Raw genomic sequence first — 24,367 nt, forward strand, 5'->3', positions numbered from 1 at the left:
GGCTGTGGGCGCGGTTAAAGGTTCTGATTGGCTGTTTGACTGTGGGTGTGGCCTGTGGCCGCTCTGATTGGCTGCAGGGCTCTGGGTGTGGTCAAAGGACAGCTCTGATTGGCTGCAGCAGTCTGGGTGTGCCCTATGGCAGCTCTGATTGGCTGTGGGGATCTGGGTCGGGCCTACGGCAGCTCTGATTGGCTGTAGAGTCTGGGTGTGATCAAGAGAGGCTCTGATTGGCTGTGGGGTTGTGGCTGTGGCTGTGGCAGCTCTGATTGGCTGCAGGGCCTTGAGTGTGGACTACGGCATCTCTGATTGGCCGTGGGACTCTGGGTGTGGCCTACAGCAGCTCTGATTGGCTGTGGGGTGTGGGTGTGGCCTCCGGTGTCTCTGATTGGCTGTGGGCTCTGTGTGCGTCTCTCATTGGCTGTGGGGCTCTGGGTGTGGTTCCCGGGCAGCTCTGATTGGCCGTGACACTGAGGGCGGGGCCTCCCCTCTTTGCCCCGCCCCCAGGTGAGATTGACAGGTGCCTCAAGAAAGTCTCGGAGGGCGTCGAGCAGTTCGAGGACATCTGGCAGAAGGTGAGGGGGGAGCGCCCCAAAAACCCCTAAAAACCCCAAAAATACCCCAAAAATCCCCTAAAAACCCCAAAAATACCCCAAAAATCCCCTAAAAACCCCCCAAACTCCCCCAAAAAACTCCAGAAAATCCCCGAAAACCCCCAAAAAATCCCAAAACCCCCTGAAACCCCTCCCAAAATCCCCCCAAAATCCCCCAAAACAACTCAAAATCCCCCCAAAAACGCCCCCAAACCTCTCAAAAAATGCCCTAAAAGCTCCCAAAAAAATCCTCCAAATATCCCCCTAAAATCCCCAAAATCCCCCAAAAACCCCAAAATCCCCCCAAAAACCCGAAAATCCCCCAAAAACCCCAAAATGCCCCAATTTCTCCCCCCAGCTGCACAACGCCGCCAACGCCAACCAGAAGGAGAAATACGAGGCCGACCTGAAAAAGGAGATCAAGAAACTGCAGGTGGGAAATGGGGAAAAAACCCCAAAAACCCCAAAATTATATATTTTAAGATATTTTATCAATATTTTGGGATTTTTTTTGTGTTTTTTTTGGTGTTTTTTGGTTTATTTTGGTTCATTTTGGGCCATTTTTCCCCCTCTCAGAGACTTCAGGAGCAGCTCAAGCCTTGGGTGGGATCCAACGACATTTGGGGCCATTTTGGGGCCATTTTTGTTTATTTTTATGGGGATTTTTTTATATTTTTATATATTTTTATATATTTTATGAATATTCTGGGATATTTTGGGATGTTTTTTGGGTTTTTTTTGGTTTATTTTGATTCATTTTGGGCCATTTTTTCCTATCTCAGAGGTGGCAGCACCAGCTCAAGCCATGGGTGGGATCCAACGACATTTGTGGCCATTTTGGGGCCATTTTTGGGTTTTTTGGTTTATTTTTATGGGGATTTTTTATATTTTTCTATATTTTAAGATATTTTATCAATATTTTGGGATATTTGGGGATGTTTTTTGGTGTTTTTTGGTTTATTTTGGTTCATTTTGGGCCATTTTTTCCCCTCTCAGAGGCTTCGGACCAGCTCAAGCCTTGGGTGGGATCCAACGACATTTGGGGCCATTTTGGGGCCATTTTTGTTTATTTTTATGGGGATTTTTTTATATTTTTATATATTTTTATATATTTTATCAATATTTTAGGATATTTGGGGATGTTTTTTGGTGATTTTTGGTTTATTTTGGTTCATTTTGGGCCATTTTTCCCCCTCTCAGAGGCTGCAGGAGCAGCTCAAGCCTTGGGTGGGATCCAACGACATTTGGGGCCATTTTTGGTATTTTTGGTTTATTTTTGTGGGGATTTTTTATATTTTTTTATATTTTCGGATATTTTATCAGTATTTTGGGGTATTTTGGTTCATTTTGGGCCAATTTTTCCCCCCAGAGGCTGCGGGACCAGATCAAGACATGGGTGGCGTCCAACGAGATCAAGGACAAGCGGCAGCTGATCGACAACCGCAAACTCATCGAGACGGTGCCAAAAATGGGGGAAAAAATCCAAATTTTGGGCAAAAATGGGGAGGAAATGGGAGTTTGGGGTAAAAACCTGAGATTTGGGGGAAAAATGGGGATTTTGGGGGAAAAATGGGAATTTTGGGGGGAAAAAATGGGATTTTTTGGAGGAAAAATTTGGATTTTTGGAAGGAGAAATGGGGATTTTTTGGAGCGAAAATGGGATTTTTTTGGGGAGAGAAAAAATGGAGATTTTAGGGAGAAAAATGGGGATTTTTTTTGGGGGGGGGGAATTTTTGGCAGAAAAAAAAGAGAATTTTGGGCTGAAAAAATGGGAATTTTTAGGCAGAAAACGGAGGATTTTAAGGAGAAAAAAATGGAAGTTTTAGGGGGAAAAATGGGAATTTTGGGGGGAAAAAAGCGGATTTTTTTGGAGGAAAAATTTGGATTTTTGGAAGGAGAAATGGGGATTTTTTGGAGTGAAAATGGGATTTTTTTGGGGCGTTTTTTGGGCCCAAAATGGGAATTTTGGTGTCTCTGATGTTCTAACCCGTCCCAAATTTGAGTTTTTTGCTCCATTTTTTGGTGTTTTGGCAGCAAACGGAGCCGTTCAAGGGGGTGATTGAGGGGGGGAAAATGGGAAATTTTGGGCAGAAAAATTGGATTTGGTTTTGAATTTTTGGGGCAGAAAAAATGGGGATTTTATGGGAGGAAAAAAGGGAATTTTTGGCGAAAAGAAAATGGAATTTTGGGGAGAAAATGGGGATTTTATGGGAGGAAAAAAGGGAATTTTTGGTGAAAAAAAAGGGAATTTTGGGGCAGAAAATGGGATTTTGGGGGGGATTTTTTGTGCGAAAAACGGGATTTTTTTGGGGCAGAAAAATTTTTTTTTTTTTTTTTTCCACTTTTGATTTTTTAATTGGGGCAGAAAATGGGGATTTTATGGGAGGAAAAAAGGGAATTTTTGGGCAGAAAATGGGGATTTTATGGGAGGAAAAAAGGGAATTTTTGGCGAAAAAAAAAGGGAATTTTAGGGCAGAAAAAATGAGACTGTTTGGGTAGAAAATTGGGAATTTTTCAGGAATTTTTGGGCAGAAAAATTGGATTTTTGTTTTTTAATTTTTGGGCAGAAGAAAGGGGAATTTTTGGACAGGAAATGCGGGTTTTAGGGAGAAAAAAATGGGAATTTTGGGGCAGAAAATGGGGATTTTATGGGAGGAAAAAAGGGAATTTTTGGCGAAAAAAAAAGGGAATTTTAGGGCAGAGAATGGGGATTTTATGGGAGGAAAAAAGGGAATTTTTGGCAAAAAAAAGGGAATTTTAGGGTAGAAAATGGGGATTTTATGGGAGGAAAAAAGGGAATTTTTGGTGAAAAAAAATGGGAATTTTGGGGCAGAAAATGGGATTTTGGGGGGGATTTTTTGTGCGAAAAACGGGATTTTTTTGGGGCAGAAATTTTTTTTTTTTTTTTTTCCACTTTTGATTTTTTAATTGGGGCAGAAAATGGGGATTTTATGGGAGGAAAAAAGGGAATTTTTGGGCAGAAAATGGGGATTTTATGGGAGGAAAAAAGGGAATTTTTGGCGAAAAAAAAAGGGAATTTTAGGGCAGAAAAAATGAGACTGTTTGGGTAGAAAATTGGGAATTTTTCAGGAATTTTTGGGGAGAAAATGGGATTTTGGGGGGGATTTTTGTGCGAAAAACAGGATTTTTTTGGGGCAGAAAAGTTTTATTTTTTGTTTTTTTTTCATTTTTGATTTTTTTAATTGGTGTAAAATTGGATTTTTGTGCTTGGCAGCAAATGGAGCGCTTCAAGGTGGTGGAGAGGGAGACCAAGACCAAGGCGTACAGCAAGGAGGGGCTGGGGCTGGCACAGAAGGTCGACCCCGCCCAGAAGGAGAAGGAGGAGGTCGGGCAGTGGCTCACGGTGAGAAAAAGGCAAAATTTACCCCCAAAATTAAAATATTTTGTGAAAAAAAAATTAAAAAAATTCGGTACTTAATGAAAAAATTAAAAAAAAAATAACGTGTTTTGTATAAAATGGGATTTTTCAGCCAAAAAACCTGATTTTTGTGATAAAAATGGCGTTTTTTACCAAAAAAAATCAGTAAGTCCTGAAAAAAATCTCCCCTAAAATCCAAATTTTTGTGATCAAAATGGTGTTTTTCACCAAAAATAAATCAGAATTTCCTGAAAAAAATCCCCCCAAAAATCCATTTTTTTGTGGTCAAAATGGCGTTTTTTACCAAAAAAAAAGATCAGTATTTTCTGAAAAAGTTGTCCCCAAAAAATCTGATTTTTTGTGGTAAAAATGGGTTTTTTACCAAAAAAAAAATCAGTATTTCCTGAAAAAAATCCCCCCAAAAAATCCAAACTTTTGTGATCAAAATGGTATTTTTCACCAAAAATAAATCAGAATTTCCTGAAAAAAATCCCCCCAAAAATCCAATTTTTTGTGGTCAAAATGGTGTTTTTCACCAAAAAAAAACCAGTATATCCTGAAAAAAATCCCTCCAAAAATCTGATTTTTTGTGATAAAAATGGCATTTTTCACTAAGAAAAAGATTTTTTCCCTCAAAAATATTTTGTTTCTCAGAAAAAAAAAAATTCTTCAATTTTTAATTAAAAATTAAATTTTTACTCAATTAAATCCGCTTAAAATTCAAATTTCCCGCCGCCAAATCCCCATTTTCCACCCGAAAATCACCATTTTTTCGCTGGAGCCGACGGGATTTTGAGCAGAATTAATTTTATTTTTTGCTCGATGTTGATTTTGGGGCCGAGGTTTCATTTTTTGCCCGATTTTGGTGTTTTTTGGCGCAGAACACGATCGACACCCTGAACATGCAGGTGGATCAGTTCGAGAGCGAGGTGGAGTCGCTGTCGGTGCAGACGCGCAAGAAAAAGGGCGACAAAGATGTGAGTGCCAAACGCGTCACAATTACCCCAAAATCACCCCAAAATTCACCCCAAAATCCAAAAAATACCCCAAAAATAAAAAAATACCCCCAAAATACCGAAATTACCCCAAAATTATCCCAGAATCCATCAATGCCCCCGGAATCGTCCAAAACCAGCCCAAAAATCCCACAGAAACACCCCAAAATCAGCAAAAATCCCCCCAAAATCACCTCAGATATCAGCACAAAATCCTCATGAATAACCCTGAAATATCCCAAAAATCACCCCAGAAATAGACGAAAAATCACCGCAAAATTACCCCAAAACGCTCACAAAATCACCCCAAAATGGTCCCAAAATCTCAGAAATTACCCCAAAATCATCAAAAATCACCTCAAAATGGTCCCAAAATCAGCAAAAATCACCCCAAAATTACAACAGAATCACACAAATTACCCCAAAATCGGCAAAAATCACCTCAAAATGGTCCCAAAATCACAGAAATTACCCCAAAATTACCCCAAAATCACTGGCACCGGTTCCACGTGCGCGTGCTGGGTGTGGATCCCTGCGCCCGTTGCCATTGCTGCCATTGCTCCAACACATAAACTATCGTTAATAATCGCTATAAATTTGATTTTTTTACCATTTTTGTGATTTTTTACCCCAGAAACAGGACAGGATCGAGGCGCTGAAGCGTCAGGTGGAGCGGCACCGGTTCCACGTGTGCGTGCTGGAGACGCTGCTGCGCCCGTTGCCATTGCTGCCATTACACCAATAGATAAACCATGAATTTCAGAACTATATAAATTTGATTTTTTTACCATTTTTGTGATTTTTTACCCCAGAAACAGGACCGGATCGAGGCGCTGAAGCGTCAGGTGGAGCGGCACCGGTTCCACGTGCGCATGCTGGGTGTGGATCCCTGCGCCCATTGCCATTGCTGCCATTACTCCAATAGATAAATTATGAATTTCAGAACTATATAAATTTGATTTTTTTACCATTTTTGTGATTTTTTACCCCAGAAACAGGACAGGATCGAGGCGCTGAAGCGTCAGGTGGAGCGGCACCGGTTCCACGTGCGCATGCTGGGTGTGGATCCCCACGCCCGTTGCCATTGCTCCCATTACTCCAATAGATAAACTATGAATTTCAGAACTATATAAATTTGATTTTTTTACCATTTTTGTGATTTTTTACCCCAGAAACAGGACAGGATCGAAGCCCTGAAGCGTCAGGTGGAGCGGCACCGGTTCCACGTGTGCGTGCTGGAGACGCTGCTGCGCCCATTGCCATTGCTGCCATTACACCAATAGATAAACCATGAATTTCAGAACTATATAAATTTGATTTTTTTACCATTTTTGTGATTTTTTACCCCAGAAACAGGACAGGATCGAGGCGCTGAAGCGTCAGGTGGAGCGGCACCGGTTCCACGTGCGCATGCTGGGTGTGGATCCCTGCGCCCGTTGCCATTGCTGCCATTACACCAATAGATAAACCATGAATTTCAGAACTATATAAATTTGATTTTTTTACCGATTTCCCCATTTTTTACCCCAGAAACAGGACCGGATCGAAGCCCTGAAGCGGCAGGTGGAGCGGCACCGGTTCCACGTGCGCGTGCTGGAGACGCTGCTGCGCCCGTTGCCATTGCTGCCATTACACCAACAGATAAACTATGAATTTCAGAACTATATTAATTTAATTTTTTACCATTTCTGGCTGTTTTCACCCCAGAAACAGGACCGGATCGAGGCGCTGAAGCGGCAGGTGGAGCGGCACCGGTTCCACGTGCGCATGCTGGAGACGCTGCTGCGGATGCTGGACAACGACTCCATCCCCGTGGACCCCGTGCGGAAGCTCAAGGACGACGTGGAATATTACGTGGACTCCTGCCAGGAGCCCGACTTCGAGGAGAACGAGTTCCTCTACGACGACCTGGACCTGGATGACATCCGTAGGGAAACGGGGGAAAATTGGGGGAAATTGGGAAAAAATGGGCAAAAACGGGAAAAAACGGGGAGAAAATGGGAAAAAATGGCGGCAAACGGGGGGAAAATGAAGAAAAAAAGGGCAAAAAATCAGAGGAAAATGGGGGAAAATGGGGGAAGGTTGGAGGAGAACGAGTTCCTCTATGGTGATCTGGATCTGGATGACATCCGTAGGGAAACGGGGGAAAATTGGGAAAAAACGGGGAAAAATGGGCAAAAACGGGGAGAAAATGTGAAAAACTGAGAAAAAACAGGGGAAAAATGGGATAAAATGGGGGAAAATGGGGGAAAAAGGGGGAAAGTTGGAGGAGAACGAGTTCCTCTATGGTGATCTGGATCTGGATGATATCCGTAGGGAAACGGGGAGAAAAGGGGGAAAAATGGGCAAAAACAGGGAGAAAATGGGAAAAAATGGCGGCAAACGGGGAGAAAATGGAGAAAAAAAGGGCAAAAAATGGGAGGAAAATGGGGGAAAGTTGGAGGAGAACGAGTTCCTCTATGGTGGTTTGGATCTGGATGACATACATAGGGAAATGGGGGAAAACGGGGGGAAATTGGGAAAAAATGGGCAAAAACGGGGAGAAAATGTGAAAAAATGGGAAAAAACGGAGAGAAAATGAAGAAAAAAAGGGCAAAAAATGGGATAAAACTGGGGGAAAATGGGGGAAGGTTGGAGGAGAACGAGTTCCTCTATGGTGGTTTGGATCTGGATGATAACCATAGGGAAACGGGGGAAAACGGGGAGAAATTGGGCAAAAATGGGCAAAAATGAGGAGAAAATGTGAAAAATTGTGAAAAAACGGAGGAAAAATGGGATAAAACTGGGGGAAAAAGGGAAGGGAAAATGTCAAGGAGAACGAGTTCCTCTATGGTGGTTTGGATCTGGATGACATCCGTAGGGAAATGGGGGAAAATGAGGGGAAATTGGGAAAAAATGGGGTGAAAAAGGGTGGAAATAGGAAAAAATGGGGAAAAACAGGGAAAAAAGGGGAGAAAAAAATGGGGGGAAAAAGGGGGAAGGTTGGAGGAGAACGAGTTCCTCTATGGTGATCTGGATCTGGATGACATCCTTAGGGAAATGGGGAGAAAACGGGGGGAAATTGGGAAAAAATGGGAAAAAATGCAAAAAATCGGGGAGAAAATGGGAAAAAATGGGAGGGAAAATGAAGGAAAAAAGGGCAAAAAATGGGAGGAAAATGGGGGAAAGTTGGAGGAGAACGAGTTCCTCTACGGTGATCTGGATCTGGATGATGTCCATAGGGAGTGGGAAAATGGGGAGAAAAGGGGGGAAATTGGGAGAAAATGTGAAAAAATGGGAAAAAATGGGGAGAAATGGGAAAAAATGGGGAGAAAATGGGAAAAAAGAGGAGAAAATGGCGAAAAAATGGGGGAAATGGAAAGAAAGAAGGGGGGAAATGAGGGAAAAATGGGAGGGCTAAAAGGGGGAAAATGGAGAAAGAAATGAGAAAAAATGGGGAGGAAATGGGAAAAACAGGAGGAAAAAATGGGAGGAAAATGGGAAAAAAAGGGGGGAAAAATGGGAGGAAAATGGGAAAAAAAGGGGGGAAAAATGGGAGGAAAATGGGAAAAAAAGGGGGGAAAAATGGGAAAAATGGTGGGGTTTGGGTGAAATGGGATGGGGAAAACAAGGGGGGAAAAAAGGGAGAAATGAGAAAAAATGGGGGAAAGGAAAAATGGGAAAAAGCAGGAAATTGGTGGGGAAAATGGGAAAATGGGCCGGGAAATGGAAAAAAAAGAGTGGGACATCGGGAAAAACAGGCAGGGAAAAATTGGGAGGGAAAAATCTTGGTGGAAAATAATGGGCAGGAAAACTGGGAAAAATGGGTGGGAAATGGGAAAAAAACAGAGAAGAAAATGGGAAAAAATGGGCGGAGAAATGGGTGGGAAAATAGGAAAAAATGGGTTGGAAATGAGGAAAAATGGGCAGGAAAATGGAGAGAAAAATGGGTGGAAAAATGAGATTTGAGGAAGGAAATGAATTGAGGAAAAAAAATGGGATTTCTGGGGGGGGAAAATTGAGATTATTCCCGGATTTCTGGTGTCTCAGTTGGGATTTTTGGGGAGTGAAAAGGGGGTTTGGAAATGGGATTTTTTGGGGAGGACCCCGAGGGGTTTTGGGGGGTTGGGGGTGGGATTTTGGGGGTGGGGGAGGGGATGCTGAGCCTGCCCCCCCCTGTGCCCCCCCAGCGCAGGCTCTGGTGGCCACGTCCCCCCCCAGCCACTCGCAGATGGAGGACGAGATCTTCAACCAGAGCAGCAGCACCCCCACGTCGACCACCTCGAGCTCCCCCATCCCCCCCAGCCCTGCTGCCAACGCTGTGAGTGACACCCCAAAATATCCCCAAAAATGTCCTTAATATACCCCCAAAATATCCTGAAATTATCCCCAAAATATCCCCAAAATCACCCCAAAAATATCCTTAATATACCCCCAAAATATCCTGAGATTATCCCCAAAATATCTCCAAAATCAACCCAAAAATATCCTTAATATACCCCCAAAATATCCTGAAATCACCCCAAAAATATCCTAAATATCCCCCCAAAATATCCTGAGATTATCCCCAAAATATCCCTAAAAACCCACCCAAAAATCTCCCAAAAAATCTCCAAAAACCTCGAGCACCTTGAGCTCCCCCATCCCCCCCAGCCCTGCTGCCAACGCTGTGAGTGACACCCCAAAATATCCCCAAAATCACCCCAAAAATATCCTTAATATACCCCCAAAATATCCTGAAATTATCCCCAAAATATCCCCAAAATCACCCCAAAAATATCTTTAATATACCCCCAAAATATCCTGAAATTATCCCCAAAATATCTCCAAAATCAACCCAAAAATATCCTTAATATACCCCCAAAATATCCTGAAATCACCCCAAAAATATCCTTAATATCCCCCCAAAATATCCTGAGATTATCCCCAAAATATCCCTAAAAACCCACCCAAAAATCTCCCAAAAAATCTCCAAAAACCTCGAGCACCTCGAGCTCCCCCATCCCCCCCAGCCCTGCTGCCAACGCTGGGAGTGACACCCCAAAATATCCCCAAAATCACCCCAAAAATATCCTTAATATACCCCCAAAATATCCTGAAATTATCCCCAAAATATCCCCAAAATCAACCCAAAAATGTCCTTAATATACCCCCAAAATATCCTGAAATTATCCCCAAAATATCCCCAAAATCACCCCAAAAATATCCTGAAATTTTTCCCCATTATTTTTCCCCATTATTTTCCCCATTATTTCCCCCTTTATTTTTCCCCATTTTTCCCCATTATTTTTCCCCATTATTTTTCCCCATTTTTCCCCATTTTCCCCCATTATTTTCCCCCATTATTTTCCCCCATTATTTTTCCCCATTATTTTATTTTCCCCCATTATTTTTCCCCATTATTTTTCCCCATTATTTCTCCCCATTATTTTCCCCATTATTTTTCCCCATTATTTTTCCCCATTTTCCCCCATTATTTTTCCCCATTATTTTTCCCATTTTTCCCTATTTTTCCCCATTATTTTTCCCCATTTTCCCCCATTATTTTCCCCCATTATTTTTCCCCATTATTTTATTTTCCCCCATTATTTTTCCCCATTATTTTTCCCCATTATTTTTCCCCATTTCCCCCATTATTTTTCCCCATTATTTTTCCCCATTATTTTTCCCATTTTCCCCCATTATTTTTCCCCATTATTTTTCCCATTTTCCCCCATTTTTCCCCATTATTTTTCCCCATTTTCCCCCATTATTTTTCCCCATTATTTCTCCCCATTTTCCCCATTTTTTTCCCCATTTTTTCCCCATTTTTCTCCATTATTTTCCCCATTTTTCCCCATTATTTTCCCCATTTTCCCCAGGAGAACTCTGAGGACGACAAGAAGCGCGGCCGCTCCACCGACAGCGAGGTGGGACAGGTGAGGGGGGACCCCGAAATTGGGGAGGGGTCCCCGAATCCGAGGGTCCCCCCCCCCTTTTATCCCCTTTTCTCTTTAATTAATCCCCCCTTTAATTCCCCCCTAATTTAGGGGTGTCCCCCCCGCGTTTTCACAGTGGATTCGCCCATTTTCGGGGATGTTTCCCCCCGTTTTCATAATGGATTCTCCCATTTTTAATGGTGTCTCCCCCCCCATTTTCACAATGGATTCTTCCATTTTTAATGGTGTCCCCCCCCATTTTCATAATGGATTCTTCTATTTTAAAGCTATCTTCCCATTAAAGACCCCTCCCTATTTTAGGGGGTCTTTCCCCCCCCCCCCCCATTTTCATCATGGATCCTCCCACTTTTAATGGGGACCCCATTAAAGACCCCGACCCAATTTAGGGGTTGTGCCCCCCTGGTTTTGCAGTGGGTTGTCCCATTTTAAATGATGTTCCCCCCCTTTTTTGGAATGGATCCTCCCGTTTTTAATGGAGACCCCCTTAAAGACCCCGACCCAATTTAGGTGTGTCCCCCCTGGTTTTACTGTGGATCCGCCCATTTTGAATGGTGTTTCCCCCCCCCGTTTTCATAATGGATTCTTCCATTTTAATGGGATCTTCCCATTAAAGACTCCCCCCAATTTAGGGTCTCCCTCCCCCCATTTTCATAATGGATTCTTCCATTTTTTAGGGAGACCCCTCCCCATTTTAAGGGGTCTCCTCCCCCCATTTTCATCATGGATCGTCCCATTTTTAATGGGACCCCCATTAAAGACCCCTCCCCATTTTAGGGGCTGTCCTCCCTGTTTTCACAATGGATTCGCCCATTTTAGGGGGTGTCCCCCCCCTTTTTCCATAATGGATTCTCCCATTTTTAATGAGATTTTCCCAACAAAGCCCCCCCCTATTTTAGGGGGTTTCCCCCCCATTTTTAAAATAGACTCTTCCATTTTTAATGGGGACCCCCTTAAAGACCCCGACTCAATTTACAGGTATCCCCCCCAGTTTTTACAGTGGATTCTCCCATTTTAGGGGGTGTTCCCCCTATTTCATAATGGATCCTCCCATTTTTAATGGGATTTTCCCATTAAAGAACCCCCCATATTTTAGGGGGTGTCCCCCCCCTGTTTTTACAATGGATTCGCCCATTTTAGGGGATGTGTCCTCCCTTTTTTAGAATGGATTCTTCCATTAATTCCCCCAATTAATTCACATAATTCTCCCGTTAATTAACTCCTTCATTAATTAACCCCTATTAATTCTCGCCATTAATTCACATCCGTTACATCATTACCCCATTAACTCCTTCATTAATTAACCCCCATTAATTCCCCCAGTAATTCGCACTCATTATATCATTCTCCCATTAATTAACCCCTTCATTAATTAATTCTCATTATATCATTCCCCATTAATTAACCCCTTCGTTAATTCCCCCATTAATTCGCACTCATTGTATCGTTCCCCCATTAATTAACTCCTTCTTTAATTAACCCCCTTTAATTTGCACTCATTATATCATTCCTGTACTAATTAAGCTCTTCATTAATTAACCCCGATTAATTCCCCCCATTAATTTACACCCATTACATCATTCCCCTATTAACTGACCCGTTAATTAACCCTCATTAATTCCCCCATTATATCATTCCCTCATTAATTAACCCCTTCATCAACCCCCCATTAGTTCCCCCTATTAATTCACCCCTGTTATATCATTCCCCCATTAATTAACCCCCATTATATAATTCTCCTATTAATTGCCCCCATTATTAGTTATCTTAATTAATAATCTTAATTCTCCTATTAATATATCTTAATTCTCCTATTAATTATCCCCATTAATTAACCCCTTGCTGTCCTTGCTCTCTTGCAGTCTCCCGCCAAGAACGGGGCCAAGCCCCTCCCCCACGGCCACGCCCCCTCCCCGGCCGCGCCCCCTCCATTCCCCGCCCCCTCCTCAGGCCCCGCCCCCTTGAGCTCTGGCTCCGCCCCGGGGGCGGGGCCTGGCGGCGGCTCCCAACCCCCCCCAAGCGCGGGGGGACCCAAAGGGGGCGGGGCCGGGGCCGGAGGGGGCGGGGCTCACCCGCCAAGCTCCACCCCCACCCCATACGCCCAAGCCGTGGCTCCGCCCCCGGCCCCGCCCCCCAGCGCGCCCCAGCCCCGCCCACCGAGCGCTCAACAGGCCGGGAAACAGAACGGGGGCGCCACCAGTGAGTGGGAACTGGGCAAACTGGGAATACTGGGAGGGGTTAATGGGGCTGCGAGGGGTTAATGGGGCTGGGGGCGCCACCAGTGAGTGGGAACTGGGAATACTGGGAATACTGGGAGGGGTTAATGGGGCTGCGAGGGGTTAATGGGGATCAATGGGGGTTAATGGGGCTGGGGGCGCCACCAGTGAGTGGGAACTGGGAATACTGGGAATACTGGGAGGGGTTAATGGGGCTGCGAGGGGTTAATGGGGCTGGGGGCGCCACCAGTGAGTGGGAACTGGGCAAACTGGGAATACTGGGAGGGGCTGGGAGGGGTTAATGGGGCTGGGAGAGACTGGGGGGGGCACCAGTGAGTGCCACACGGGGCAAACTGGGAGCACTGGGAGGGGTTAATGGGGGTCAATGGGGGTTAATGGGGGTCAGTGGGGGTCAATGGGGATCAATGGGGGTCAGTGGGGGTCAATGGGGGTCAGTGGGGGTCAGTGGGGGTCAATGGGGGTCAATGGGGGTCAGTGGGGGTTAATGGGGATCAATGGGGGTTAATGGGGGTCAGTGGGGGTCAATGGGGATCAATGGGGGTCAATGGGGATCAATGGGGGTCAGTGGGGGTCAATGGGGGTCAGTGGGGGTCAGTGGGGGTCAATGCGGATCAATGGGGGTCAGTGGGGATCAATGGGGGTCAGTGGGGGTCAATGGGGGTCAGTGGGGGTCAATGGGGGTCAATGCGGATCAATGGGGGTCAGTGGGGATCAATGGGGGTCAGTGGGGGTCAGTGGGGGTCAATGGGGGTCAGTGGGGGTCAATGGGGGTCAATGGGGGTCAATGGGGCTGGGGCGCCACCAGTGAGTGGGAACTGGGCAAACTGGGAGGGACAGGGGAAAACCAAATTTTATGTCCATTTTATATTTATTTTGGGTTGCTTTGTGGGCGATTTTTGGTTACTTTATATTTATTTGGGTTATTTAATATTTATTAGGATTTTTTTTATATTTATTTTATGTTTATTTTGATTATTTTCTCTTTATTTTCCATTTATTTTGTGTTCTTTCCCCCCCCCCCCCCCAGGTTACAGCTCCGTGGTCGCCGACAGCTCCTCGGAGCCGGGGCTGAGCGGGGGAGGGGCCCAGCCCCCCCTGGGGCAGCCCCCGGGCCATGGGACCCCCGGGAGCGCCCCGTGAGTCATCCCATAATAACCCCCTAATTAACCATTAATTATCGTTAAGTATCCCTGATGAACCCCAGCCCCCCCTGGGGCAGCCATGGGACCCCCGGGAGCGCCCCGTGAGTCATCCCATAATAACCCCCTAATTAACCCTAATTAACCATTAATTATCATTAATTATCACTGATGAACCCCAGCCCCCCCTGGGGCAGCCATGGGACCCCCGGGAGCGCCCCGTGAGTCATCCCATAATAACCCCCTAATTAACCCTAATTAACCATTAATTATCGTTAAGTATCCCTGATGAACCCCAGCCCCCCCTGGGGCAGCCATGGGACCCCCGGGAGCGCCCCGTGAGTCATCCCATAATAACCCCCTAATTAATCATTAATTATCGTTAATTATCATTAATTATCACTGATGAACCCCAGCCCCCCCTGGGGCAGCCCCCGGGCCATGGGACCCCCGGGAGCGCTCCGTGAGTCATCTCTGACATCCCATAATAACCCCCTAATTAACCCTAATTAACCATTAATTACCGTTAATTATCACTGATGAACCCCAACCCCCCTGGGGCAGCCATGGGACCCCCGGGAGCACCCCGTGAGTGATCCCATAATAACCCCCTAATTACCCCATTAATTATCGTTAATTACCCCATTCATTATCGTTAATTACCCCATTAATTATTGTTAATTACCCCATTAATTATTGTTAATTACTCCATTCATTATCGTTAATTACCCCATTAATTACCGTTAATTACCCCATTCGTTATCGTTAGTTACCCCATTAATTACCGTTAATTACCCCATTCGTTATCGTTAGTTACCCCATTCATTACCGTTAATTACCCCATTCGTTATCGTTAGTTACCCCATTAATTACCGTTAATTACCCCATTCATTACCGTTAATCACCACATTCATTATCGTTAATTACCCCATTCATTATCGTTAATTACCCCATTCATTACCGTTAATTACCCCATTAATTATCGTTAATTACCCCATTAATTATCGTTAATTAACCCCGTTGTTTTCTCTCTCCCCTCCCCCCAGGAAGGAGCCGCCCCCCGCCCCTCCCCCCCAGCCCGCGGTGGGCGGGGCCAGCGCCGGGGGTGGGGGAGGGGCGGCGCTGCTCGGCCCCGCCCTCGGGCCCAACCCCGCCCCCTCCCCCTCCCCCCCCTTCCCCGAGCCCAAGGGGGGGGGAGGGGCGGCCCCGCCCCTGCTGAACGGCCCCGCCCCCTTCGGCCCCGCCCCCGACATCAAGGTGAGGGGAATGGGGAAAATGGGGAAAAATGGGAATTTGGGAAAAAATTATGGAAAAATTGGGGGAAAATGGGGATTTGGGGGGAAAAATAGGGAAAAATTGGGGGGAAAAAATGGGGATTTTGGGGAAAAAAATTAGGGAAAAATTGGGGAAAAAATGGGGATTTGGGGGGAAAAATAGGGAAAAATTGGGGAAAATGGGAATTTGGGGGGAAAAATAGGGAAAAATGGGGATTTGGGGGGAAAAATAGGGAAAAATTGGGGAAAAATGGGAATTTGAGGGGAAAAATAGGGAAAAATTGGGGAAAAATGGGAATTTGGGGGGAAAAATAGGGAAAAATTGGGGAAAAATGGGAATTTGGGGGGAAAAATAGGGAAAAATTGGGGAAAAATGGGAATTTGAGGGGAAAAATTGGGAAAAATTGGGGAAAAATGGGAATTTGGGGGGAAAAATTGGGAAAAATTGGGGAAAAATGGGAATTTGGGGGGAAAAATAGGGAAAAATGGGGATTTGGGGGCAAAAATAGGGAAAAATTGGGGGGAAAAAATGGGGAAAAATGGGAATTTTGGGGAAAAAACATTAGGGGAAAAAATGGGGATTTTGGGGAAAAAAATTAGAGAAAAATTGGGGATGTGGGGGGAAAATTTGGGGGAAAAATGGGGAAAAAATGGGGATTTTGGAGGGAAAAGAAATGGGGATTTTGGGGGGAAAATTGGGGATTTTGGGGCAAAATTCAGGAAAAAATAGGGAATTTTGGGAAAAAAATTTTGGGGAAAAATGGGGATTTTGGAGGGAAAAGAAATGGGAATTTTGGGGGAAAATTGGGAATTTTGGGGAAAAATCAGGAAGAAAACGGGAATTTTTAGGGGAAAACTGAGGGAAAAAAATCGAGATTTTTGAGGGAGGATCGGGGGGAAATTGGGGAATTTTTCAGGCAAAAATGACGGGAATTTTAGAGGAGAAAAAATTGGGAAATTTGGGCAAAACGGGGGAATTTTGGGGTAAAAAATGGGAATTTCAGGCGCCGGAGGCGCTGAGCAGCCTCAAATCGATGGCGGAGAGGGCGGCGATGGGGGCGGGGCTGGAGGAGCCGGGACCCCCCCTGCACCTCGGAGAGAGAGGTAATTAACCTAATTAATTAGTGTTATTAATCATTAATTAATGCATAATCCTCCCCTGCACCTCGGCGAGAGAGGTAATTAACTTAATTAATTAGTGTTATTAATCATTAATTAATGCGTAATCCTCCCCTGCACCTCGGCGAGAGAGGTAATTAACTTAATTAATTAGTGTTATTAATCATTAATTAATGCGTAATCCTCCCCTGCACCTCGGTGAGAGAGGTAATTAACTTAATTAATTAGCTTCATTCATCATTAATTAATGCGTAATCCTCCCCTGCACTTTGGCGAGAGGAGTAATTAACTTAATTAGCGTCATTAATCCTTAATTAATATATAATCCTTCCCTGCACCTTGGGGAGAGAGGTAATTAACGGTTAATTAGCTTAAATAATAATTAATATCTAATTCTCCTCTGCACCTCGTGGAGGGAGGTGATTAACGGTTAATTAGCTTAATTAATTCTTAATAATCTATCATCCTGAACAGCCCCAAAGTTCTCCTCGGCCCAAAAACGCCCCCAAATTCCCCCAAAACTTCCCCAAATTCCCCCAAATTCCCCCAAAACTTCCCCTGGCTCTCCCAAAAATCCCCCCCAGAATCCCCCAAAATCCCCCCAAATCTGCCCCAAACTCCCCCAAATTGCCCCAAACCTCCCCAAAATCCCCCCAAAATCTCCCCCAAATCCCCCAAAATTCCCCCAAACCTCCCCAAAATCCCCCAAACTCCCCCAAAATCCCCAAACTCCCTCAAACTGCCCCAAAATCCCCAATAAATTCCCCCAAACCTCCCCAAATCCCCCCCAAAGTGACCCCAAATCCCCCCTGAACTTCCCCAAATCCCCCCCAAACCCCTCAAAAGTGACCCCAAACCCCCCCAAAATCCCCCCAAAACCTCCCCAAAATCCCCCAAAGTGACCCCAAAACCCCCCAAAATCCCCCCAAACCCCCCCAAAGTGACCCCAAACACCCCCTGAAAATCCCCCCAACCCCGCCACAAATGTCCCCAAACCCCCCAATTCCCCATAAATCCCCCCAAAACGCCCCCAAACCCCTCCAGAATTACCCCAGACCCCCCCAAAGTGACCCCAAATCCCCCCAAAATGACTCCAGAGCCCCGCTTTTTCCCCAAAGTGACCCAAATCCCCCATAAATTCCCCCTAAACCCCCCCAAAGTGACCCTAAATCCCCACTTTTCCTCCAAAGTGACCCCAAATCCCCGTTTTTCCCCCCAAAACGACCCCAAATCCCCTTTTTTTCCCCCAGAAATGACCCCAAATGCCCCCAAAGTGACCCTAAATCCCCATTTTTTCCCCCAAAACGACCCCAAATCCCCATTTTTTCCCCCAGCAATGACCCCAAATCCCCCCAAAATGACCCCAAACCCCCCAAAGCGACCCCAACTCCCCGTTTTTTCCCCAAAACGACCCCAAATCCCCATTTTTTCCCCCCAAAACGACCCCAAATCCCCGTTTTTCCCCCCAAAGTGACCCCAAACCCCCCAAAGCGACCCCAAATCCCCATTTTTTCCCCCCAAAGTGACCCCAAATCTCCGTTTTTCCCCCAAAACGACCCCAAATCCCTATTTTTTCCCCCAAAGTGACCCCAAATCACCCCCAAATGCCCCCAAAGTGACCCCAAATCCCCCCAAAGCGACCCCAAATTCCCATTTTTCCCCCAAAACAACCCCAAATCCCCATTTTTTCCCCCCAAAGCGACCCCAAATCCCCCCAGAATGACCCCAAATCCCCACAGAGCGACCCCAAATCCCCGTTTTTCCCCCCAAAGTGACCCCAAATCCCCCCAAAGTGACCCCAACTCCCCGTTTTTTCCCCAAAACAACCCCAAATCTCCCCAAAGTGACCCCAAATCTCCCCCAAAACCCCCGAAAACGACCCCAAATCCCCATTTTTCCCCCCTGAGTGACCCCAAATCCCCATTTTTTCCCCCTAAACGACCCCAAACCCCCCCAAAACGACCCCAAATTCCCCAGAGTGACCCCAAATCCCCACAGAGCGACCCCAAATCTCCATTTTTTCCCCCCAAAGTGACCCCAAATCCCCATTTTTCCTCCCAGAATGACCCCAAATCCCCATTTTTCTGCCAAAGTGACCCCAAATCCCCCCCAAATGCCCCCGAAGTGACCCCAAATCCCCCCAAAGCGACCCCAAATCTCCGTTTTTCCCCCCAAAGTGACCCCAAATTCCCGTTTTTTCCCCCAAAGCGACCCCAAATCCCCATTTTTTCCCCCCAAAACGACCCCAAATCACCCCAGAATGACCCCAAATCCCCACAGAGCGACCCCAAATCCCCATTTTTTCCCCCCAAAGCGACCCCAACTCCCCGTTTTTCCCCCCAAAGCGACCCCAACTCCCCGTTTTTCCCCCCAAAGCGACCCCAAATCCCCGTTTTTCCCCCCAAAGCAACCCCAAATCCCCATTTTTTTCCCCCCAAAGCGACCCCAAATCCCCGTTTTTCCCCCCAAAGTGACCCCAAACCCCCCAAAGCGACCCCAAATCCCCGTTTTTCCCCCCAAAACGACCCCAAATCCCCCCAGAATGACCCCAAATCCCCACAGAGCGACCCCAACTCCCCGTTTTTCCCCCCAAAGCGACCCCAAACCCCCCAAAGCGACCCCAACTCCCCATTTTTTCCCCCCAAAGCGACCCCAAATCCCCGTTTTTTCCCCCCAAAGTGACCCCAAACCCCCCAAAGTGACCCCAAATCCCCGTTTTTCCCCCCAAAGCGACCCCAAATCTCCGTTTTTCCCCCCAGAGCTGCTGCTGGGCCCCGCGGGCGCCGCCCCCAGCCCGGGGGGCTCCGGGGGTGCCCCGGGGGGGTCCCTGGGCGAGGTGAGCATCCCCCTCTCGCTGGGGGTCTGTCCCCTGGGCCCCCTGCCCCTGCCCAAGGAGCAGCTGTACCAGCAGGCGCTGCAGGAGCCCGCCTGGCACCACATGCCCCACCCCTCCGACTCCGAGAGGATCAGGTGCGAAATATTCCCGAAATTCCCAAAAATTCCCCAAATTTTGGGGGGTCTTGGGTGGGTTTTGGGGGGCTTTCAGTGAGATTTGGGGGCTTTCAGAGGGGTTAAATGTGAATTTTTGGGGGTTTGTTTCTGGCACCGCATGCCCCACCCCTCCGACTCCGAGAGGATCAGGTGGGAAATGATCCCTAAAATCCCAAAATTCCCAAAAATTCCCCAAATTCTGGGGAGTTTGGGAGGTCCTGAGTGAGATTTGGGGGGTTTCAGAGGGGTTAAATGTGAATTTTTGGGGGTTTTTTCTGGCACCGCATGCCGCACCCCTTCGACTCCGAGAGGATCAGGTGCGGATTGAGCCCTAAAATCCCAAAATTCCCAAAAATTCCCAAATTTTGGGGGGTTTTGGGGAAATTTACGGGGGGTTTTGGGGGTTTCAGAGGGGTTAAATGTGAATTTTTGGGGGTTTTTTTCTGGCACCGCGTGCCGCACCCCTCCGACTCCGAGAGGATCAGGTGGGAATTGCTCCAAAAATTTCCTAAATTACAAAAATTTCCAAAAATTCCCCAAATTTTGGGGGGTCTTGGGTGGGTTTTGTAGCGGTTAAATGTGAATTTATTGGGTTTTTTCCTGGCACCGCATGCCCCACCCCTCCGACTCCGAGAGGATCAGGTGGGAAATGATCCCTAAAATCCCAAAATTCCCAAAAATTCCCCAAATTCTGGGGAGTTTGGGAGGTCCTGAGTGAGATTTGGGGGGTTTCAGAGGGGTTAAATGTGAATTTTTGGGGGTTTGTTTCTGGCACCGCATGCCGCACCCCTTCGACTCCGAGAGGATCAGGTGCGGATTGAGCCCTAAAATCCCAAAATTCCCAAAAATTCCCAAATTTTGGGGGGTTTTGGGGAAATTTACGGGGGGTTTTGGGGGTTTCAGAGGGGTTAAATGCGAATTTTTGGGGTTTTTTTCTGGCACCGCATGCCGCACCCCTCCGACTCCGAGAGGATCAGGTGGGAAATGATCCCTAAATTTCCTAAATTACAAAAATTCCCAAAAATTCCCCAAATTTTGGGGGGTCTTGGGTGGGTTTTGTAGCGGTTAAATGTGAATTTTGGGGGTTTTTCCTGGCACCGTATGCCCCACCCCTCCGACTCCGAGAGGATCAGGTGGGAAATGATCCCTAAAATCCCAAAATTCCCAAAAATTCCCCAAATTCTGGGGAGTTTGGGAGGTCCTGAGTGAGATTTGGGGGGTTTCAGAGGGGTTAAATGTGAATTTTTGGGGGTTTTTTCTGGCACCACATGCCGCACCCCTCCGACTCCGAGAGGATCAGGTGCGAAATATTCCCTAAAACACCAAAATTCCTAAAAATTCCCAAATTTTGGGGGATTTTGGGGAAATTTAGGGGGGGTTTTGGGGGTTTCAGAGGGGTTAAATGTGAATTTTTGGGGTTTTTTTTCTGGCACCACATGCCACACCCCTCCGACTCCGAGAGGATCAGGTGGGAAATGATCCCTAAAATCCCAAAATTACAAAAATTCCCAAAAATTCCCCAAATTTTGGGGGTCTTGGGTGGGTTTTGGGGGGTTTTGTTTGGGTTTTGTAGTGGTTAAATGTGAATTTTTGGGGTTTTTTTCTGGCACCGCATGCCGCACCCCTCCGACTCCGAGAGGATCAGGTGCGAAATATTCCCTAAAATCCCGAAATTACAAAATTTTTGCCGTTTCTTCCCCGTTTTTTGCCATTTTTCCCCATTTTTTGCCGTTTTTATCCCGTTTTTTGCCGTTTTTTCCCCATTTTTTGCTGTTTTTAACCCTTTTTTTGCCATTTTAACCTGTTTTTTGCTGTTTTTTCCCCATTTTTTGCCGTTTTTATCCCGTTTTTTGCCATTTTCCCCCATTTTTTGCCGTTTTTATCCCGTTTTTTGCCTTTTTTTCCCCATTTTTTGCTGTTTTTAACCCTTTTTTTGCCATTTTAACCCTTTTTTTTGCCGTTTTTTCCCCGTTTTTTGCCTTTTTTAACCTGCTTTTTGCCGTTTTTTCCCCATTTTTTGCCGTTTTTCCCCATTTTTTGCCTTTTTTAACCTGTTTTTTGCCGTTTTTTCCCCGTTTTTGCCATTTTCCCCCATTTTTTGCCGTTTTTATCCCGTTTTTTGCCTTTTTTTCCCCATTTTTTGCTGTTTTTAACCCTTTTTTTGCCATTTTAACCCTTTTTTTGCCGTTTTTCCCCGTTTTTTGCCTTTTTTAACCTGCTTTTTGCCGTTTTTTCCCCGTTTTTTGCCGTTTTTAACCTGCTTTTTGCCGTTTTCCCCCATTTTTTGCCGTTTTTATCCCGTTTTTTGCCGTTTTTTCCCCGTTTTTTGCCGTTTTTTCCCCGTTTTTTGCCGTTTTTAACCCGTTTTTCTGCTTTCCCCGTTGCAGGCAGTACCTGCCGCGCAACCCCTGCCCCACCCCCCCCTACCACCACCAGCTGCCCCCCCCCCACTCGGACACGGTCGAGTTCTACCAACGCCTGAGCACCGAGACCCTGTTCTTCATCTTCTACTACCTGGAGGTACCAAAAGCCCCCAAAGTCACCCCAAAAATCCCCCAAATTCAACCCAAAATCCTGGGAATCCAAAAACCCCGAAATCGCCCCAAAAATCCCCACAAAATCTCCCCAAATCCACTCAAAATCCCCCCCAAAATCCCCTCCCAGATCCACCCAAAATTCACCCCAAAATCTCCATAATTTACCGCAAAATTCCTGAGATTTCACCCCAGAAATCCCCAGGAATTTACCCCAAAATACCTGGAATTCAGAGAAATCCAAAAACCCCGAAATGGCCCCAAAAATCCTCCCCAAAATCGGCTCTGGGGGTTCCTGTTCTCCTCCAGAGCCTCTTCTTCACCTTCTGCTACCTGGAGGTACCAAAATCCCCAAAATTCACCCCAAAATTCCCAGGAAAATCCTCTGAATTCACCCCAAAATCCTGGCAATTCAAAATCCCCAAAATCATCCTAAAATCCCCACAAAATCTCCCCAAATCCCCCCCCCAAAATCCCCCCCAAAATCCACCTCAAAGTTCCTGGGAATTCACCCAAAAATCCCCAAAATTTACCCCAAAAATCCCGGGAAAATCCTCTGAATTCATCCCAAAATCCTGGCAATTCAAAATCCCCGAAATCATCCTAAAATCCCCACAAAATCTCCCCAAATCCACTCAAAATTCCCCCCCCCAAATTCCTGAGAATTCACCCCAAAATCCCCAAAATTGAACCCAAAAATCCCCAAAATTTACCCCAAAATCCACTGAATTTACCCCAAAATCCTGAGAATTCAAAATCCTCAAAATCACCCCAAAAATCCCCACAAAATCTCCCCAAATCCACTCAAAATCCCCCCAAAATCCACCTCAAAGTTCCTGGGAATTCACCCCAAAATCCCCAAAACTGAACCCAAAAATCCCTGGGAATTCACACCAAAATCCTCTGAATTCATCCCAAAATCCTGGGAATTCAAAATCCCCAAAATCATCCAAAAATCCCCACAAAATCTCCCCAAATCCACTCAAAATCCCCCCCCCCAAATTCCTGAGAATTCACCCCAAAATCCCCAAAATTGAACCCAAAAATCCCCAAAATTTACCCCAAAATCCACTGAATTTACCCCAAAATCCTGAGAATTCAAAATCCTCAAAATCACCCCAAAAATCCCCACAAAATCTCCCCAAATCCACTCAAAATCCACCTCAAAGTTCCTGGGAATTCACCCCAAAATCCCCAAAACTGAACCCAAAAATCCCGGGGAATTTACCCCAAAAATCCACTGAATTTACCCCAAAATCCTGGGAATTCAAAATCCCCAAAATCGCCCCAAAAATCCCCACAAAATCTCCCCAAATCCACTCAAAATCCCCCCCAAAATTCCCCCAGATCCACCCAAAATTCACCCCAAAACTCCCAGAATTCACCCCAAACATCCCCAGAATTTACCCCAAAGTCCCGGGAATTCAAAAAACTCCAAAAACCCCAAAATTGCCTCAAAATCCCCCCAGATCCACCCAAAATACCCCCAAAAAATCCTGGGAATTCACCCCAAAAATTCCTGGGGATTCACCCCAAAATTCTGGGAATTCACCTCAAAATTCTGGGAATTCACCCCAAAAATTCCTGGGGATTCACCCCAAAATTCTGGGAATTCACCTCAAAATTCTGGGAATTCACCCCAAAATTCTGGGAATTCACCCCAAAAATTCCTGGGGATTCACCCCAAAATTCTGGGAATTCACCCCAAAAATTCCTGGGAATTCACCCCAAAATTCTGGGAATTCACCCCAAAAATTCCTGGGAATTCACCCCAAAATTTCCTGAGAATTCACCTCAAAATTCTGGGAATTCACCCCAAAAATTCCTGGGAATTCACCCCAAAATTTCCTGAGAATTCACCTCAAAATTCTGGGAATTCACCCCAAAAATTCCTGGGAATTCACCCCAAAATTCTGGGAATTCAAAATCCCCAAATGGCTCCAAAATCCCCAGAATTTGCCCAAGATCCAAGTTCCAAAAACCCCAAAAATCTTAAAAAAAACCCTAAAAAAATCCCCAAAACTGCCCCAAATTGGGGTAAAAATCAGCATTTTTGGGGTCAGATGAAGGATTTTTGGGGAAAATCAGAATATTTGAGGAAAAACTTGGAATATTCCAGGAAAACTCAGAATATTTGGGGTGAAATTACAAATATTTGGGGTAAAGTTGAGAATCTTTAATTCTCAAAATATTC

General features: G+C 45.8%; 1 protein-coding gene across 1 annotated transcript in view; it reads left to right on the plus strand.

The window, feature by feature from the left end:
- CNOT3 (CCR4-NOT transcription complex subunit 3) overlaps nucleotides 1–24,367 on the plus strand; it is a 31,585-nt gene that overhangs the window by 4,334 nt on the left and 2,884 nt on the right. The window contains exons 3-16 of the mRNA XM_058822739.1: nucleotides 505–572; nucleotides 949–1,023; nucleotides 1,960–2,049; nucleotides 3,826–3,954; nucleotides 4,851–4,946; nucleotides 6,672–6,891; nucleotides 9,134–9,264; nucleotides 10,805–10,861; nucleotides 12,742–13,078; nucleotides 14,144–14,252; nucleotides 15,302–15,512; nucleotides 16,534–16,633; nucleotides 19,408–19,618; nucleotides 22,027–22,159. Of these exons, the coding sequence (XP_058678722.1) occupies nucleotides 505–572; nucleotides 949–1,023; nucleotides 1,960–2,049; nucleotides 3,826–3,954; nucleotides 4,851–4,946; nucleotides 6,672–6,891; nucleotides 9,134–9,264; nucleotides 10,805–10,861; nucleotides 12,742–13,078; nucleotides 14,144–14,252; nucleotides 15,302–15,512; nucleotides 16,534–16,633; nucleotides 19,408–19,618; nucleotides 22,027–22,159 (1,967 nt within the window). The remainder of the gene's footprint in view (nucleotides 1–504; nucleotides 573–948; nucleotides 1,024–1,959; nucleotides 2,050–3,825; nucleotides 3,955–4,850; nucleotides 4,947–6,671; nucleotides 6,892–9,133; nucleotides 9,265–10,804; nucleotides 10,862–12,741; nucleotides 13,079–14,143; nucleotides 14,253–15,301; nucleotides 15,513–16,533; nucleotides 16,634–19,407; nucleotides 19,619–22,026; nucleotides 22,160–24,367) is intronic.

Source organism: Ammospiza caudacuta, chromosome 34 (assembly GCF_027887145.1).
Source record: "Ammospiza caudacuta isolate bAmmCau1 chromosome 34, bAmmCau1.pri, whole genome shotgun sequence".
Taxonomy (NCBI): domain Eukaryota; kingdom Metazoa; phylum Chordata; class Aves; order Passeriformes; family Passerellidae; genus Ammospiza; species Ammospiza caudacuta.